Below are 20,440 nucleotides of genomic sequence, written 5' to 3'. Positions count from 1 at the left end.
TTGTCCATGACTGTGTTTGACATTAAACTTGTGAACTGAGGAACCTTGTGTAATGAGTAACTACCGTTCCTGTCATGAATGTAACCAAAATGAGTAAAACATGATGTTAAAATCCTAATAAACAAACAATGCCAAGATCAAAGGAAATCCAGGAGGAAATGAGATATTGAAATGGATCAGCCTGGAGATACAATGCATTTGTAAAGGCATTTCCAAACTTCCCAAGTGTCCAGTCTACCAAAATTCCATACTGAAGACTTGTCTCACAACTCCTATAAAAACCCTGATGACCCCCAAGTCTTTAGTGTAACATGTCTGTGGGTGGAACATTTTGTAGACCATAGATTGCATCAATCATGAAGCTTACACATTCCACAATAAGAATTAAATAATAAAGATCAAACATGATTGTAAAACTGTAATTGATGTTTTTTATTGTTGCTTAAATTAATTATATGTAAGCATTGAAAGAAATCACATTTTAAATGTAAAACTTATTTAAATTCTTTTATCTGATAACAATGGACCAATTCTCATTCAGGGCCCAACTGCATAAACCGAGTAGGTGGGATCGCCAGTTCTGCATTGACCTATAAGAAGAATGTATGTTAATTTACAGACTGACTGCAAAGCTTTCCAAAATAAAATATGGATCAGATGTTCATACCTTTGAGTTGAGATATTGATTGAGGAGCATGCTGAGCTCTGAGTTCTGCTGTTTGAGACTCTGTGTGTCAGACAGAAGCTTGGACCTCTCAGTCAGCACAGTGCTGTAAATACAATCACATGATTCAAAATAAGATTAAGGGGTTTTTTTTTTTAGGTAAAGCTGAGAAGTCAAGACTGATAAGGCTAAAACGAACAGGATTTTGAATAAGGCCTCTGGTTGGACACACTAGGGATAAATGCAGTAAATGCAGTCCTGTTTTGTGTAGGACTATACTGATTTAAAAAAATCCTAGAAGTGTTCTTACTGGTATTTCTTGAGAGCTGTCTGCAGAGCGCTCCAGACTTTGAGTTTGGACTCTGGAATGACACTGGCCATGCTCTCCCAGTACTCAGAGTCCTCCCTCTGATCCAACTCATAAAGACTGCTCTGATGTCGAGATGCTCCTCTGTTATAAAACAAAATGCCATCATTTCCTACATTTACATTTTATACATCAAATAAACGGTACACCAAAATCTCAATAAAGTCAACTGATTATTGCTAACTGTGAATAAACCATCTACAATCAATTTAAGTTGATTAATAATTAAATATTAATCACTGGAGCAAAACTTTAAAATGTAGTCATATCCCCCAGCCTTGCCCTGGACTGGCGCTTTTTCCAGGGTGTTTCTGTGTGCCTAAATCTGAATTAAATTATATAAAAAGTCGGCAGTACACATTATTTAAAATCTATCTTTTTTTCTCAAGTGTAGGTACACCGACTAGGCATAACATTATGACCACTGACAGGTGAAGTGAATAACACTGATTACCTCTTCATCACAGTACCTGTTAGTAGGTGGGATACATTAGGCAGCAAGTGAACATTTTATCCCCAAAGTTGATGTGTTAGAGGCAGGAAAAATGAGCAAGCGTAAGGATTTGAGTGAGTTAGACAAGGGCCAAATTGTGATGGCTAGACGACTGGGTCAGAGCATCTCCAAAAGTGCAGCTCTTGTGGGGGTCTGCAGTGGTCAGTATCTATCAAAAGTGGTTCAAGAAAGGAATAGTGGTAAACCGGTGACAGGGTCATGGGCGGCCAAGGCTCATTGATGCACGTGGGGAGCGAAGACTGGCCCGTGAGCTACTGTAGCTCAAAATGCCTGTAGAAGTTAATGCTGGTTCTGATAGAAAGAACAGCAGAACTCAGAGCTCAGCATGCTCCTCAATCAATATCTCAACTGACAGTTGAAGTGTATGACACTGATTATCTCTTCATCACGGCACCTGTTAGTGGGTGGGATATATTAGGCAGCAAGTGAACATTTTATCCTCAAAGTTGATGTGTTAGAAGCAGGAAAAATGGGCAAGCGTAAGGATTTGAGCAAGTTTGACAAGGGCCAAATTGTGATGGCTAGGCGACTGGGTCAGAGCATCTCCAAAACTGCAGCTCTTGTGGGGTGTTCCCGGTCTGCAGTGGTCAGTATCTATCAAAAGTGGTCCAAGGAAGGAATAGTGGTAAACCGGTGACAGGGTCATGGGCGGCCAAGGCTCATTGATGCACGTGGGGAGCGAAGACTGGCCCGTGAGCTACTGTAGCTCAAAATGCCTGTAGAAGTTAATGCTGGTTCTGATAAAAAGGTGTCAGAATACACAGTGCATCGCAGTTGCAGGGCTGTTTTGGCAGCAAAAAGGGGACCAACACAATATTAGGGAGGTGGTCATAATGTTATACCTGATCGGTGTATAAAAGTGTTCATTTGTGTTCATACATGTATTTACAGTAAAAAATACTTCCCTATATTTTTATAGAATTTTCTATAATTTAATTATGTTGAGCTTTAAAAAACAATTCTGTAACTTAAATCATTTTCAAAATCACAGAATTATTTCTGCAACTGATCATTTTCTGTGACAATACAAAATCCACTGGCAAAAATACATACAGCAACACAGACTATTCATTTGGTGTTGTAAAATGTTTGATAATGTCATTTCGTGGCATGGTCTCTTGTTTCTTTGTTAGTGATTATTCTCTACAGCTGGAGACTAGTTTAACTCCACCTACACAGTACATGAAACTGGTCAAGTAAAAAATTGCTGTTACTGGAAAAATTTGTTAGGATAGTCTGACATGAGTTCAAATCTGCTGGAACAATGTCCACAGTCAAGTGAGTCAAGTAAAAAACGAAAAAAAGAGGCCCCTGCTGGTGCTTGTCCTTTGTACATGCAACACAGTTGGAAAGTTTTGATAATTCAAGTACTCTTGATGCTTCAAAGCCCAAAACTGTTACATGTACAAAGCTGAGAAACTGTTTTCATACACAGAGACACATTTACACACCTGACTTTGCAGTGCTGGGCAGTGAAGGCTCTGAGAGCTGCAAGTACATTGTTTGGGTGAATAAGATCAGAGTCCTTTGCTTGGTTACCAACTTCGGAGTCATCCTAAAAAAGCACAAAAAATTAGAAACCAAGGTAGCAGCTACTGGCTGAGCCAATTTCTATTAATACTTAAAAAGGTCCTCATACTTGTGTCTGATCCATGTGTTGCTGTTTATATTTCATAAAGTATTCTGCCATTGTGTATACGTCCTCTTCAGTCTCAATCCCCAATACCTGCATGCATTCACACAAAATTCAGGTTAATTTTTGTTTAGGTTAATTAGGTCATTGTGCAAAAAGCTTCTTTTTATAACTTTTATAAGCAATTGCTGAAATAATGTCTTTTGACTAGTAGAAAAAAATACATGGTAAGTATGTATATGTGGAAAATATTTCTGTCTGTATATACACCGATCAGCCATAACATTAAAACCAGCTCCTTGTTTCTACACTCACTGTCCATTTTATCGGCTTCACTTACCATATAGGTGCACTCTGTAGTTCTACAGTTACTGACTGTAGTCCATCTGTTTCTCTGCATGCTTTGTTAGCCCCCTTTCATGCTGTTCTTCAATGGTCAGGACTCTCCCATGACCACTACAGAGCAGGTATTATTTGAGTGGTGGATCATTCTCAGCACTGCAGTGACATTGACACGGTGGTGGTTTGTTAGTGTGTGTTGTGCTGGTATGAGCAGTGCTGCTGGAGTTTTTAAACACCTCACTGTCCCTGCTAGACTGAGAATAGTCCACCAACCAAAATATATCCAGCCAACAGCGCCCCGTGGGCAGCGTCTTGTGACCACTGATGAAGGTCTAGAAGATGACCAACTCAAACAGCAGCAATAGATGAGTGATTGTCTCTGACTTCACATCTACAAGGTGGACCAACTAGGCAGGAGTGTCTAATAGAGTGGACAGTGAGTGGACACGGTATTTAAAAACTCTGATCCACTCATACCAGCACAACACACACTAACACACCACCACCATGTCATTGTTACTGCAGTGCTGAGAATGACCCACCACCTAAATAATACCTACTCTGTGGTGGTCCTGACCATTGAAGAACAGGGTGAAAGCAGGCTAAAAAATTATGTAGAGAAATAGATGGACTACAGTCAGTAATTGTAGAACTACAAAGTGCTTCTATATGGTAAGTGGAGCTGATAAAATGGACAGTAAGTGTAGAAACAAGGAGGTGGTTTTAATGTTATGGCTGATCAGTGTATGCACCACTGCTGCACTGCTCAAGTGGCTCCCACATAATAGAAATAAAAAATCATTTGAAACATTCTGGACCCTGGTTGGAATACTTTTCCAGGACATCGCCAGAATTTTAGTTTAGCTCAGCAAGCACATCTGACTTTCTTTTAATTGCCTCAAAAGTCTAAAAAACAATAGTCCTGCCTACAAATTATAAGCCATGTCATCTTGCTGTCTCTTGAATTACTATCCTCTGCGTGAACTGGACTCTTTCTCTGTCTGACGGTTTTTGGAAATAGTTTTGTAATTGTTTATTTCGATTTTGCTGCTCTTTGTGTACTGACCCCTGCCTGTCTTTTGGACAATGTGTCTGTTTGGTGTCTTATAAAATCTTCAAATCCTATCCTTCCCTTAGTTACATTTCTAGTATTAATGTTATCATTGCTCTTTAAAATAAAAAGTGGAAATTGCAAAATTCACATTCCTATTGCATACAGTACATACACATAAATCTGTACACATATTCCTTTTAGCACTCATTCATGTTAGCCATACATATGATTGAAATTCAATTTCATTCCACAATTCTGTTCATTCCAAGAAAAGCCACATATCAAATTGATTCATACTTTCTCTAAGTATTCTCCAATGCATTTGATGAAACTGGAGAATACAATAGACCCTTGACTTACGAATTGAATTGGTTCTGAAGGGCTGTTCTTAAGTCAAAATGTTCGTTAGTTAAACCTATTTTTCCCATAAGAAATAATGTAAATAGAATTAATCCGTGCTAGACCTCCCAAACCACCACCTTATCTAACCTTTCTAATGTCTTAAATGCTCTTTTTTGTTATAAATACAAGTGTATTTCCCTTAAATCTTAAATTATAGAATAGACATTCCTGTAATAAACAATTATAAACAATAATACACAGTAGTACTGTATTGTACATAAACACACATCACATTTCAGTACAGTACGTGTGCTGTACCATACACCATAATACATTTCCTTCTTTTTTATATAAAATGTATTTTGCTATTATTTCCTTCTTTATTTCAATAGCGTTGTATTTTGTAGGTGTAATTTTACGAAAGAATAACTTCCTTCTTCTCTCTTACTCAGTGTCCCCTCTGTCTGATACACAGTGACAGCTACTGACAGGAGTAATAATACAACAACAAAAAACTGTGCTTTTTCTGCACCTTCTCTGGGGACATTTTAATATTGAATTTTACAAAATATAAAGAAAACACTGGAAAAGCACCATCCGCTGTCCGAATATTCGCTCACTGTATATACAGTATGTGTATATATATATATATATATATACACTACCGCTCAAAGGTTTGGGATCACTGTGAAATTTTCTTGTTTCAATGAAAACACACATGAGATTAGGAAATATAGCTAATAAACAGGACATGCAGACATTGTCTGAGTTAAAAAAAATTATTTTGATGGAAATGATGACTGTGTACTTCAAATTTAGCCTTTATCAACAAAAGCCACCTTTTGCAGCAATTACAGCCTGGCAGACCTTAGGCATTCTAGCTGTCAATTTTCGAGGTAATCTGATGTGATTTCACCCCATACTTCCTGGTGCATCTCCCATGACATGGATTGGCTTGATGCAGTCTTCCTCCGTACCATACAGTCCAGCTGCTCCCACAACAGCTCAATAGGGTTCAGATCCAGACTGTGCTGGCCACTCCATTACAGTCAAAATTCTGGCTGACTTCTTATTTCTTAAATATTGCTGACACATTTTGGAGGTGTGTTTGGGGTAATTATCCTGTTGTAGGATGAAATTGGCCCCAATCAAGTGCTGTCCACAGGGTATGGCATGGCGTTGCAATGTCTTGTGGTAGCCTTCCTTCTTCAAAATCCCATTCACTCTATATAAATCTCCTATTTTACCACCTTCAAAGCATCCCCAGACCATCCCGCTGCCTCCACCATGCTTGACAGCTGGCATTAAGCATTGGTCTTGCATCTTTTCATTGTTCCTGTGCCTCACAAATGTTATTCTGTTTGATCCAAAGACCTCAAACTTGGACTCATCTGTCCACAACACCTTCTTCCAATCTTCCAGTGTCCAATGTCTTTTCTCTTTGGCCCATCGCAGTCTTTTCTTTTTATTGGCCAGTGTAAGGTATGGCTTTTTCTTGCCAATTCTGCCATGAAGTCCAGCATCCTGAAGTCACCTCTTCACCGTTGATGCTGACACTGGTGTTTGACGGGCTCCATTTAGTGCAGCTGTCAGTTGACAACCTGTGAGGCGTCTTTGTCTCAAACTGCACAGTCTAAGATGTTTATTTTCTTGTACAGCTGTGCATCGGGGCCTCCCACTCTTTTTTCTGTCCTTATTAGAGCCAGTTTGTGCTACTCTCTGAAGGGAGTAGTTAACAGCATGGTAAGATATTTTAAGTTTCTTTGCAATATCTCGCATTGAGTAGCCTTCCATTCTTAACACAACAATAGACTGACGAGTCTCTAAAGAAAATTGTTTCTTTCTGGCCATTTTGAGCCAGTAAGCAAGCCAACAACTGCTGATGCTTCAGATACTAAACTAACCTAGAATGTTGTGCTCCCTTTTATGCTCCCTTATTAGTATAATGTTTTTCAGCTGTGCAACAAAATTAAAAAAGGGTTTCCTAACAATCAATTAGCCTAATAACATTCTTAACTTGGATTGGCAGCCAAACCAGGAGATTGAGGCAGAGGACTAAGAATGGCTGATAATAGGACTATATGCAAAATAGGCCTCTATACAAAAATAGGCTTTAATGCAAACATTTTCATTCTTCAAAAATCATCTGATACATTTAAAATAATTGTGTAATGGACTAAATTGTTTGTGAATTGCATGAAAATGTGTTTTTCTTTGGAAAAGAGGGAAATTTGCAAGTGATCCCAAACTTTTGAGCGGTAGTGTATATATATAGAGAGAGAGAGAGTCCCCTGTGTCAGCTGGTCCAGAGACTGACCAACACACTGACCCCTAACAACCCTAACTCTCTGACCAGCACTGCTTCCCAAACACCAATCAGAATCACCCAAATTATCAAACACCTCAAAAACACTTATCTGGAACATTGGAGAACCCAAACTCAATCCCAAAACAGACTAAACTGCTATCTGACCCTAAAACATGAATACAACCTGGCCACGTATCTCCTCACTGTCCGAGATACGAAGCAGAGACAGATCCTCACCAAATACAGACTGAGTGACCACAGCCTGGCCATCGAGAGAGGCAGGTTAAAAAAGTCCTGGATCCCCAGAGAGGAGAGACTGTGTGGTCACTGCAGGACAGGTGAGGTTGAGACAGAGGTGCACTTCCTTCTAAGCTGCCCAAGATACACAACAATTAGACACAAGTATTTTGATCAGTTTGGAAGAGAGGTGAGCGGCTTCAGAACGCTGACAGACAGTGAAAAACTGGCCATTATTTTAGGAGAGGGACCATCAGCCTCCACTGCAGCCAGATATGTACAGGAGTGTCACACACTCCGGGATAGTGAGTGAAACACCAAATAAAATCCCCACCCACCCCCCGAACACACACCCCCACGCACACCCACCACACACATCGCACACCCACCACACACACTAATATTTTCTCTCTTTTTGTGTGAACAATTGTTTTACTACATATTGAATATTTTCTTACCATTTTTTTTCTATGTATATACTTGTTCTTTTTTCAAATATTTATATATACTAATGTAAGCTTTCACAATACAAATATGTAAATTTGTCATGTCAATAAAGCAAATTGAATTGAAAAATTGAATTGAATTGAATTGAATTGAGAGAGAGAGAAAGAAAGAGAGAGAGAGAGAGAGAGAGAGAGAGAGAGAGAGAGAGAGAGAGAGACGGTCAGAGTCGACTTGTTACGTGTCACGTGTTTTGCGAATTTCGGCTCGTAATCCGAAATTTGTTCGTACGTTAAGTTGAAAAAGATCGCTCGTAACCCGAAATGTTCGTATGGTAAACCGTTCGTAACTCAAGGGTCTACTGTAAAGATTAAGGAATCTTCACTGGAGGTGTGTGTAGTGCATGCAACAAAGTAATTCCTATGATGGATTGTAAATTAGTATGACATTTTACACTAAAGTCAAAAAGTGCTCAGGTGGCGCAGCAGTGAATTACCACTAGCCCACCACACACAAATTACAGCAGTGCTATTAACCAGCTGGGCAACTACACAGACATGATTGGCTATGTCTAAAGAACATAGGACATGCCAAGAAGCTGTGTGTAGTACATGCAACAAAGTAATTGCTATGATGGATTGGAAATTTGTATGACACTAAAGTCAAAAAGTGCAGCAGTGAATTACGCTAGCCCACCACTGCCAAATCCCAGCAGTGCTATTAACCAGCTGGGCGTCTACACAGACATGATTGGCTGTGTCTGAGGAAGGAATTGCCGTAACCCTGCGATTTATTGCGGTAATGTACAGGATAATCCTTTAGAACCAGACATGCCAAGACCCTAACCAGGATAAAGCAAATAATTAAATACAGTGAAAACTTCAGTCAAAATGTAATTTTTTATTTATTCAAAGAAGATTAATCACTGGCTTAATTTGCTACAGCAAAGACTTACAGACTTGAAATACTCACAGAGAAGATGGAATCCAGCTTCATAAGAGACTGCTCATTTTTCTCCAGAGGAGAGAGAAGCTTCAGTAGCTTACTCTCTATTAGAAAGCCCTGAAGGACAAATACACACAATACATTCTTTAATGTTTTTTTTACATATAGGTTATACTCAACAGCATCCTCTTTTATTGTATGAGTGCAGCAACCACCTGCCAGGAAATGGGTGCAAGAATTCCTCCCAGAAACAAGAAGGAAATGAATCTAGGGATGACGGCAGCAAATGTGTTGCTGGCATTAAATTAAGGATATTTTCTAATTATTTGAGCTGTTTTTTAAACAGACACCTGCTTTCTGTTTTGATGGCATTTTACCTACTATCCTAACTGTTGGGCTTTCAAAATTGATCCTCACCGTATTATCACAGAGCAGCTCCAGCAGCCTTTTCACTGTTTTTTGATCCACACCAGTTCTGTTCTCTAAGCCACCATAAGAATCTGGAGCCCAGGTCTCTTCCTTCAAAGTTCCCTCTTTCTCCTCCTCACTTCCAAGGACTTGAGCGGCCACTTGGTGGGCTGTGCACCCCACCTGACCCTGGAGCTGCAGAGGGCCAGAACGATCCATGAAGGCCAGTGGATGAGAAGTCCATTCTAGGCCCAGTACCTGCTCGTGGATGAGCCGGTCTGTTTCTAGAGCTTTGTGCACCAGATCTTTAGCCTCAGCCTCGTTCATCAGCCACACCTCCTCAAAGCGTTTAGCATCAACTGCTGCAAAATGCCTTCACATGCATACATGAATGAATATACACACATCAATTTGTTATCAGACTGGCTACTTGTGTGTACTACCCTATATGGCCAAAATCGTTTAATTATTGTGGCAAGAATTTGGGGAAACTACATTCCAGTTACAGAATAACAGTGCCCCTATTCACAAAACAAGGTCCATATAGACATGTGGTCTGTTCAAAAACCTAGTGAGCTGCCTTGCTGCATACTGCCTACCTAGGCAGATGCCTAATTAGAGAGGATTCTAATAAGACATCAACTTATAAGACCGCAGTTTTCGCTTACTAATGCCAAGTTCACACTACACGACTTTCCAAGTCGTCAGATCGTTGTACAGTTCACACTACATGACTGGATCTCTTGTAATCGGGAGTCTTTCAAGTCGGTGTGGCTTTCACACTAGACGACTGATTGGCGACAGGGGGTTTCACACGATCACCAACTGGAATCACAGGCGAGCTTCTCTGGTCTCCCAAACTACGTTTTGTCACGAAAACAAATGCGAGAAGTGACGAGGGGTTAAGTGATACCCAAAAAAACAACAAGTAGCGAGTGATCAAAGTTGTTTGTGCGCTGATGTGCAGCATAAAAGCAAAGAGAAAAATAAATGAATGAGTGGATTTGGCAACGCGACTAGCAGGGCTTGTTCTGTTCTGTAGCGAGTTGGAGGTTAATAAATATTTTATTTATAAATATATATTTTATAAAAATATTTTTGTAATGCAGTGTTGGTATTATGGTTTGGCGTGGACGATAAGTTCACAAATAATGTAAAGCTTGTGTGTGTGCCGATGTATTCTGATAGAAACTATATTATCCCCTCACCTCCCTCATTGCCAGTCACAACAGACTGATCCAGATATTTAACATGCTAGATATCTCTCTTCAGGCACAAGATCGAGTCGTTGAACAGTTCACACGTAGCGATTGAGAGCTGAGTTTAGATTGCCGAGCGAAAGCCGAGTTGCTACCGAGCTGCCACATCTAGCGGCGACCTGCAGGTGAGCGAAAATCAGGGCAAAAATCGTGTAGTTTGAACGAGGCATAAGCTAACACAGTTAGCCTCAGGGCATTCAAACCAATAGGCTGAGGTGGCACAACCCGCTAGCATGCCAGCAAACATCTCTCTCTGTGTACCGAAAACAGTTAAACTGTCACTGACAAGCCCCAATTTGCAAATAAATGACACTTGTACATCTTTATACAAATTAAAAATCAATTACAATGTATTTAAATGTGAAAATAACTCGGCATTTGTCCGCCATATTTGTTTTTTTTGTACTGAATGCTGAATGCAGGGATTGCCTTCGCCACTAAGGAAGCATCAGATGCTCCCTAGTTATTCAGTCAGATTATCGCTTCTAATAAAGCACTTTAGTAGGCAGCATTTTAAGGCCTTCCTCTCAGGAGGGCGTGTAAGATCATGTAAAATGCATCTATGTAGACAGATTACTAGGTTTTCGGACAGACCCATGTTTTATTGAGTGTGATGTGGGGAACTTTAGTGCTCTGCAGAGAGCCCTGACTTCAACACCACTAAACAACTGTGGGATGAATAGGAAAGTTATTGCAGGCCAAGGCTGAAATGGACACAAATTTCCTAGACACCCTCAGGACACCCTACAGACACTATAATCAAGCTTATAGTCTGGTAAATATGGTCAGGTGTTTACATTTGGCCCTATAGGGTACATGGATATAGGCATTCTAATTCACCTTATCTTCTTCTGTGTGTCTTTGTATTGCTGCATAGCTTGCTTGAAGTCATTAGTCTGTGACAGGTTCTCATCGTTAGACTGCTTCTCCTGATTGGCACATTTTATCTTTAGGTTGTTGACGATGTCTTGTAATCTGAAAAAAAGTTAACAACTTTGAATTAGCCCTTATTCCTGGATTCAGATAATTTAGCCCTTATTTAAGTCCTTGTCTTTTTTTTATTGTGATGCTCTGTGATATTTAAATTATAATGTGATTATATTTTTTTTCGCATTTTTCCCAATTTTCCTCCCAATCTAGTTGTATCCAATTACTCAATTGCATTACGCTTCCTCTCTACTGATGTTGATCTCCACCCTGGTTGAGGAGAGCCGAGACTGACACACGCCCTCTCCGACATGTGTGCAGTAGCCGACTGCATTTTTTCACCTGCACGAGGAGAGTTCATATGTGGATCAGCTTTGTGTACGGAGAGACACAACCTGATCAATGCATTATCCCTCGTCTCTGTGCAGGCGCCATCAGGTTGTTCAATTAGGCGCCCAGCCTGCCGGATGGCAGAGCTGAGTTTCGAACCGAAAGTTCCAAACTCAGCTCTGCAATCCGGCTAGCGTGTTTTACTGATGCACCACCTGAGAGCCATTTAATTGGCTATAAAGCCGGGTTCAAAGCATGAACTTTTTAAAAATGAAAGATTTTTTTTCATTTTAAAACAGATATTATCATAAAAATATGTGTATACTCTGATGCAGCATGCAGAGTGCATAGCATACACTATATTGTCAAAAGTATTCGCTCGTTTGCCTTCACACACATATGAACTTGAGTGACGTCCCTTTCTTAATCCATAGGGTTTAATATGATGTCGACCCTCCCTTTGAAGCTATAACAGCTTCAACTTTTCCCGGAAGGCTTTCCACAAGGTTTAGGAGTGTGTTTATGGGAATTTTTGACCATTCTTCCAGAAGCGCATTTGTGAGGTCAGACACTGATGTTGGACAAGAAGACCTGGCTCGCAGTCTCCGCTCTAATTCATCCCAAAAGTGTTCTATCGGGTTGAGGTCAGGACTCTGTGCAGGCCAGTCAAGTTCTTCCACACCAGACTTGCTCATCCATGTCTTTATGGACCTCGCTTTGTGCACTGCTGCACAGTCATGTTGGAACAGGAAGGGGCCATCTCCAAACTGTTCCCACAAAGTTGGGAGCATGAAATTGTCCAAAATCTCTTGGTATGCTGAAGCATTAAGAGTTCCTTTCACTGGAACTAAGGGGCTGAGCCCAACTCCTGAAAAACAACCCCACACCATAATCCCCCCTCCACCAAACTTTACACTTACCACAATGCAGTCAGACACGTACCGTTCTCCTGGCAACCGCCAAACCCAAACTCGTCCATCGGATTGCCAGACGGAGAAGCGTGATTCATCACTCCAGAGAACACGTCTCCACCTCTCTCCAGTCCAGTGGCGGCGTGCTTTACACCACTGCATCCGACGCTTTGCATTGTGCTTGGTGATGAAGGGCTTGGATGCAGCTGCTCGGCCATGGAAACCCATTCCATGAAGCTCTCTACACACTGTTCTTGAGCTAATCTGAAGGCCACATGAAGTTTGGAGGTCTGTAGCGATTGACTCTGCAGAAAGTTGGCGACCTCTGCGCACTATGCGCCTCAGCATCCGCTGATCCCGCTCTGTAATTTTACGTGGCCTACCACTTCGTGGCTGAGTTGCTGTCATTCCCAATCGCTTCCACTTTGTTATAATACCACTGACAGTCGACTGTGGAATATTTAGTAGCGAGGAAATTTCACGACTTGACTTGTTGCACAGGTGCCATCCTATCACGGTACCACGCTGGAATTCACTGAGCTCCTGAGAGCGACCCATTCTTTCACAAATGTTTGTAGAAGCAGTCTGCATGCCTAGGTGCTTGGTTCTATACACCTGTGACCATGGAAGTGATTGGAACACCTGAATTCAATGATTTGGATGGGTGAGTGAATACTTTTGGCAATATAGTGTATAATTGCTACAATTGCTTCTTAACAGTAAGACACTGCTGAAGCATATTATTATTAAGAGTTTTTATATATTCATATTTATTTAGATCAACAGTACCTGGTGATTCTTCGTTTCTGCTGAGACTTTGTAATCATGTTTTCTTCCTCACGTTTCTTTAGCACTTGAAAGTTGTACTCCAGTTTTTCCTGATTAAGTTGGTAAGTCGCTTTTCTATTCTGCAGTTGCTGCTCCAGACTCTGTTTACACACACACACAGACATACACACATTCGCACATACACATTACATTTGTGACTGATCTTTAATCTCACTGATATTTTTAATCACATATGCACTTAGATGACATTCTGTGTTATAAATATAAGATGACAGAAGCTAAAAAATCTACATGGAAAATGGGAATAAGATACTATAAAATTGTGCACATTTAAAAAAGCCCTTATTCACATTTAAGGCACTAAGAAAACCAGTGGTAATTTCAGTGCAGTGCGAAGTACCTCTACATCAGTCTCCAATTTTATTTTATTCTTGTTGTACTCCTCAGTGTCCTCTTCTCTCAGTCTCTGCAGCAGGACCTCTGACTCCTCCACCCGCTTCATCCTCTGCAGCAGATACTCCAACTGTTCCCACAATCATTCACAAGTCAGATATAGACTTCCTAAGTTTGTTAGCACAGTTGATCAGTTAAATCCAGCATGTAAACAATTAATTGTACCTCTTTGTCACTTCTATTTTTTCGTTGCTGCTCCCACTTCTTCCTGTTGGCTGTGAACAAAGCCTTCCGCTCATCACTAAATGAGTTCTGTAGGGTTATCAGAAAACAAAGCAAATATGAAAATATGGATTCGCTGGTGTGGTTCTATTAGGTCTATACTAAAATGTGAATACATACATGCAAATTCAGTGAAACCCTGCATACTTGGTAAAATTTGCAAAAAATAAAACCCAAACAAAACAATCGAAAAGATGATTTTATAAGAGGGTCACTAGGGAATTGTGTCAGCAAAACAAATTCTCAAATTGTCATGAAAATGACCCACATGATTTTACCAATGAAGAGTGTAAAATACAAAAAAATCCTGTAGGTTGTAAGGTGGGTTGGTATTCCTCTTTTTCTTCAGAACTGGGGTGTTTTAAATGGCAGGAGAGGTCATATTGTGACAACCAGTTCTCAACTCAGTTCACTGCTCTATTTGATATGAACTGGGCAGCATGGTGGCTCAGTCGGTAGCACTGTCGCCTCACCGTGAAAAGGTCCTGGGTTTGATCCCCAGGTGTGGCAGTGCGGGTCCTTTCTGTGTGGAGTTTGCATGTTCTCCCTGTGTCTGCGTGAGTTTTCTCCGGGAGCTCCAGTTTCCTCCCACAGTCCAAAGACATGCAAGTGAGGTAAATTGGAGATACAAAATTGTCCATGACTTTGTTTGACATTAAAACTTGTGAACTGATGAGTCTTGTGTAAAGAATAACTATCATTTCTGTCATGAATGTAACCAAAGTGTAAAACATGACGTTAAATTGAATCTTGGCTCTGCCTGCCGGCTGAGGCTGAGCAGCCACACGTACAACGATTGGCCTGTTGTTCAGATAGGGGCGGGATTAAGCCGGATGGGGACTCTCTCTCAGACTAGTGCGATTACGACCTCTGCTGGCTGTTTGGTGGCGCCTGCACGGAGATGGGAGTGCGGTAGTGGGTGTGGCTCTCCGTACACAGCACTGTACTGCACTGCACTCGTCAAGTGTAGGTGATAAGATGATCGATTGCTGTGCACGTGTCGGAGGGGGCGTGGAGTAGACTCGTCCTCCCCAATCAGGAGCAGGGACCAGCATTAGTGAGAGGGTGATTGACGGGCAGAAATCGGATGCGCTAAAGTGGGAAAAGAAAAATCCTACAAACAACTTGATATGGTCGATTAAAAGCAGTACAGGCACGCTATGGGGACAGATCAGTGTATGTCTGTGAGGAGTTTGGCAGGTTACCCCGGTGTTTGCATTGGTTTATTGGACTGCTTTAGTTTGTTTGTTTGTTTATTGGGATTTTAACGTCATGTTCCACACTTTGGCTACATTCATGACAGGAACGGTAGTTACTCATTACACAAGGTTCATCAGTTCACAAGGTTATATCAAACACAGTCATGGACAATTTAGTGTCTCCAATTTACCTCACTTGCATGTCTTTGGACTGTGGGAGGAAACCGGAACACCCGGAGTAAACCCACGCAGACACAGGGAGAACATGCAAACTCCACACAGAAAGGACCCGGACCGCCCCACCTGGGGATCGAACCCAGGACCTTCTTGCTGTGAGGCGACAGTGCTACCCACTTAGCCAGCGTGCCAAATTATCTAAGACAATTACTTTATTTGATATTTAATTAAAGAGTTTTGTAAAGCTAAACTTCAACAGTTCATTAATTGTCTTGTTTTATTGTTCAAAAAACGTTCACATTAATTCAATCATTCATCAACCCCTTGTTTTATTTTTTACATTTGTAGAATAATACATAAGCATAGCATCAGTCTTGGAACACACCTCAATCAGGTCTAGCTCTTCTCTATAGGACTTCATTAGACCTGTGATCTGCTCCTGCATTCTTTCAATCATGAGGTCCACGTCTCCGGCCTGTCTTTTCAAGTCTTTCACATAGCGATCATCACTGGCTTTTAGCTCCTGTACACAAAGGCATTTATATATAGTGTGTTACAGTTGCACCAAAAGTCAATGGGTGTGTGTACGTATGTGTGTGTACCTGTTGCAATTCATTGATAAGTTTGTTCTTATTGTCAATGATCTTGCCACAGAGCTGCTGCTGACCGCTGAGAGCATCTCTCAGGTCTTGAGGGATATTCTTTGCCTTAGCCACTGTCCACTTGTGCATGATCTCCTCACACTTCTCCAGGCTAGACTTGGCTTCAGTTTCTAGCTTATCAATCCTGCAGTGGATCAATGAACAGTTATATGTATAAGGAATGTGTTTATAAAGTCAGTTCATTCACTATACAACATATGGGGTGCGATTTACTACACATGCTATATTGCTACAACCCTTACAAGGATAAAATAAATAGAAACAAAAACAAATTATACTGACTAAGTTGACATTCTACCAAGCTAACTATCATAATGTGAGGTTACATAAAACAAACTTAGATACTGTACCTTAAAGAAGGATTTCATTTATAGTAAACCTTCTGTTATAAAGAACCTTCTGTTCTGTCTTTAGTTGTTTAATGTTAAGAATTTGTCCTCCTGTGTTACCACTGTGGTCAGCAGAGGGGGCATGGAGTCAAGAATGATTATGTTAGTTTTTCTTAATTGATTACCTGCACCTTGTGAGCATTAATTTGCTCCAGGTGGGAGTTTTTCTATATATCACAATTTCTCCCTCAGACTTGCCAGTTCCTCTGTTGCCAAACCAGCTATTTTCTCTGAAGTTGTGGTACCAGGCTTGCTCTGGTCCAGTTTTTCACTGGTATGTGATGCCAGCGCACTTATTTCTTTCTGGGAACTCCCTGGGAACAACCCTGGAATTGCCTCAGAGGCAGTGTTATAGCAACTGCACAATAGGGTTGGAGTTGGGGTGCTGGTCATGCATTTTCACTCCTGGCTGGTTCTGAGGTTTACCTAGTTTTTTTTTGTCATAGACAGTCATATACATATACATATCTCAGCCTGTTTGGAACCTGAGATCAAAGCACAGACTCACCTGAGAGGGAGGGACCTTGCTCTAGGGCCCTAATGGTCAGGGTTTAAACTTCATGATGCTAATTGATAGCTTTAAGTTCTTACCATCGAGCTACAACTGCCCTTAGCCACATACCATAGTTTATGATTTCTAAGTGAAATGATTTAAACAGAATTGAAACTGAATTAACATGTGTATGTGTACCTTAGTCTGCGTGCCTCCTCTAGTTCTGCTCTCCGCTTTGATTCCCGGGCATCAGATGCCACCAGAATGTTGGTCACCATTTCTGTGCCATCTTCTTGTAATTTGTTCATATGCTGCCAGAAGAAGCAACAGTGTAGAAACACTAACATACAGTATATTGAATGCAAATGACATTGTGTAACATTCCTAAAATACACCGATCAATCATAACATTAAAACCACCTCCCTGTTTCTACACTAACTGTCCATTTTATCAGCTCCACTTACCATATAGAAGCACTTTGTAGTTCTACAATTACTGACTGTAGTCCATCTGTTTCTCTGCAAGCTTTGTTAACCCCCTTTTATGCTGTACTTCAATGGTCAGGACTCTCCCAGGACCACCACAGAGTAGGTATTATTTGGGTGGTGGATCATTCTGAGCACTGCAGTTACACTGACATGGTGGTGGTGTGTTAGTGTGTGTTGTGCTGGTATGAGTGGATCAGACACAGTAGCGCTGCTGGAGTTTTTTTATTATTATTTTTTTTTAATTATATTTTTCCCCTTTTTCTCCCCCTTTAGCGCATCCAATTGTTCAATTTGCATCGTGCTTCCTCTCTGTCTATGCCGAACCCTGCCCCGACCAAGGGGATCGAAGCTAACCGATATCCCCTCCGAAACATGAGCAGCAGCCGGATGCATTTTTGCCACCCACACATTTATGAGTTTGGCGCCACCTAGTGTTGCATGCGGAGAGACACACCCTAAGGGCACCCTTCCTCATCTCTGTGCAGGCGCCTCTAATCAGCCGGCAGAGGTCGTAATCGCATTCTGACGAGAGAGACCCACATCCGTTCTTTGTCCCACCCCCCAACTGAGCAACCAGCCAATCGTTGCTCATACAGCTACCCAGCTTCAAACCGGTGAAGCAGTGCTGGATTCACACAGGCTAACAAAGCATGCGGAGAAACAGATGGACTACAGTCAGTAATTGTAGAACTACAAAGTGCTTCTATATGGTCAGTGGAGCTGATAAAATAGACAATGTGTGTAGAAACAAGGAGGTGGTTTTAATGTTATGGCCGATCAGTGTACATCACTAATACTGGTCAATACTATAATACTAATACTACAGTCAAAAGTATGTGAGCACCTAACCGTGAGTTTTTTGGACATTCTATTCCAAAACCATAAGTAATATTATGCAATTGCCCCCCATTTGCAGCTCTAACAGTAACCACTCAAACGGCTTTCCACAATGTTTTGAAGTGTATCTTTGCCCAGTCATTTAAACAGTGTGATCAATGTTTTACTTCATCCCAAAGTGTTTAATGGTGTTGAGGTCAGGCCATTAACTTGCCAAATCTTTTTTGGGCCTTGCTTTATGCACAGTCATGCTGAAATAGGAAACTGCCTTTCCCATACTGTTGAAAGCAAGTAGTTTCTTTTCTATGATTGATTTAAAACATCTGTTAACAATGGGCAGAGCATTTACAAAGCACACATACTTTAGGCCATATAATGTGTCCATCAAAATATTTTGTTTGTATATATTTATACCCAATCATCATACCCTCACCTGTTATCAATTTATAATACATAATATAAGTAATATGAATATCTTTACTTTTTCACTTTGTTCCACTTGTTTCTGACTGGGCCGAGCTTCTTCCTCGGTCTTTTCTTTCTCTTGGAAGTCATCTCCAAGCTCTCGTCTTCACAATTTTCCAGTAATCAGAAAAAACAGACAAACAAACAAACCCAATATTAAGTCAGAAATTCAAAATATAAAAATATTGTTTAGTAAAAGCCTGGGAAAACTTATTCTAGAAACAAAAAAATCAGTAGCTAGTTAGGTGTTTTTTAATTAATTTGCATTGCCCCTGCCTGGAGTTGTGTAAAGCACATCACATTCAGACTCTGGAAAATAGACCCTCAGATGATGATTGCATGAGAAACTGTCATGCTAAATATAGCCACATGGGCTTGGAAGTACTTTGGAAAATCATTGTCATTTAACACAATCCACCACTGCATCAGATGCATTAATGCTGCCATCAAAGAAGTGTAAATGACCTTTGCCAAGGGCACTGACACAACCCCATACCATGACAGACCCTGGCTTTTGGTCTTGTTGCTGATAACAGTCTGGATGGTCCTTTTAGTCTTTGGTCCGGAGCACACGGTGTCCATTTTTTCCAAAAAAGACCTGGAATGCTGATTCATCTGACCACAATACACGTTTTCCACTGTGTGATGGTCCATTCTAGATGCCTCCGAGCACAGAGAAATCGATGCTGCTTCTGGACATGGTTAACATAAGGCTTCTTTTTTGCACAGTAAAGTTTTAAGTGGCATTTGTGCATGTAACTCTGTATTGTAGTGCTTGACAAAGGTTTGCTAAAGTAATCCAATGCAGTGCCATCTGAAAGATCGAAGATCACGGGCGTTCAGCTTAAGCTTGCGCTCTTGGCCTTTACGCACTAAAATTCCTCTCGATTCCTTGAATCATTTAATGATATTGTGCACTGTAGAGGGTGAAATATGCAAATCCTTTCTGATCTTTTTTTGAGGTACATTGTTTTTAAACATAATTTTCTCACACATTTGTTGATAAACTGGAGATCCTCTGATCATCTTTGCTCATCAAAGACTCAGCCTTTCCTGGATGCTGCTTTTGTACCAAACCATGATAACAATCACCTGTTGACATCACCTGTTTGGAATCACATCATTATTTAGTTTTTTCACCTCATTACTAGCCCTAAATTGCCCCTGTACCAACTTTTGTTGGAATGTGTTGCAGAGCAAATGTAAGAAACACTGCATTTTTATTTTATCTTCCATACTGTCCCAACTTTTTCTGGTTTGGGGTTGTATAAGTTTGGAGTGGTGAATGTCTATATAAGTTAAACATTCCAGTATCAGCTTTCTGTGAGGCTGGATTTACTTTACCGTTTTCTGGCCTGAATTCGTGCAGCTATGCGAAGGCGCCGAGCAGCGATTCTCTCCTCAGCATTTTCTGACTCAACCGAAGGTCCAGTTTCATCTTTTTCCTCTGCAAAATTTTCAGCTTGCAGCATTTTTCTCAATCAAACACAGTTGTGATTAATACGTTCAGTTACAATATTAAAAGCCGAGTAGTTTTGCATTCACTCAGTCCGCGGAGAACTGTTGATTATTGCGTTGCT

The 20,440-nt window shown here is 40.8% G+C and overlaps 1 protein-coding gene across 1 annotated transcript; it reads right to left on the bottom strand.

The window, feature by feature from the left end:
* Positions 1-417: 417 nt before the first annotated feature.
* drc1 (dynein regulatory complex subunit 1 homolog (Chlamydomonas)) lies at positions 418-20,419 on the bottom strand. The gene is made up of 16 exons (XM_063001168.1): positions 20,205-20,419; positions 18,877-18,964; positions 17,268-17,380; positions 16,128-16,311; positions 15,911-16,048; positions 14,093-14,179; positions 13,875-13,997; positions 13,475-13,614; positions 11,358-11,492; positions 9,268-9,631; positions 8,878-8,967; positions 3,185-3,271; positions 2,997-3,100; positions 975-1,115; positions 668-770; positions 418-590 (listed from the first exon to the last, which is right to left on the bottom strand). The coding sequence occupies exons 1-16, from the start codon at positions 20,330-20,332 to the stop codon at positions 534-536; spliced, it is 2,082 nt and encodes a 693-aa protein (XP_062857238.1). The 5' UTR covers positions 20,333-20,419; the 3' UTR covers positions 418-533.
* Between the last annotated feature and the right edge of the window lie 21 nt (positions 20,420-20,440).

The sequence above is a fragment of the Trichomycterus rosablanca genome, chromosome 9, assembly GCF_030014385.1.
Source record: "Trichomycterus rosablanca isolate fTriRos1 chromosome 9, fTriRos1.hap1, whole genome shotgun sequence".
NCBI lineage: Eukaryota > Metazoa > Chordata > Actinopteri > Siluriformes > Trichomycteridae > Trichomycterus > Trichomycterus rosablanca.
This window is presented reverse-complemented; position numbering and strand designations above follow the sequence as displayed.

Coding starts and splice junctions, on each gene's coding strand:
- drc1 (XM_063001168.1), bottom strand. CDS start 20,332: ATGCTGCAAGCTGAAAATTTTGCAGAGGAAAAAGATGAAACTGGACCT. Junction 3,272..8,877: donor AGCTGGATTCCATCTTCTCT/GTGAGTATTTCA, acceptor GAATGCATGCAG/GTATTGGGGATTGAGACTGA. Junction 3,101..3,184: donor AACACATGGATCAGACACAA/GTATGAGGACCT, acceptor GTGCTTTTTTAG/GATGACTCCGAAGTTGGTAA.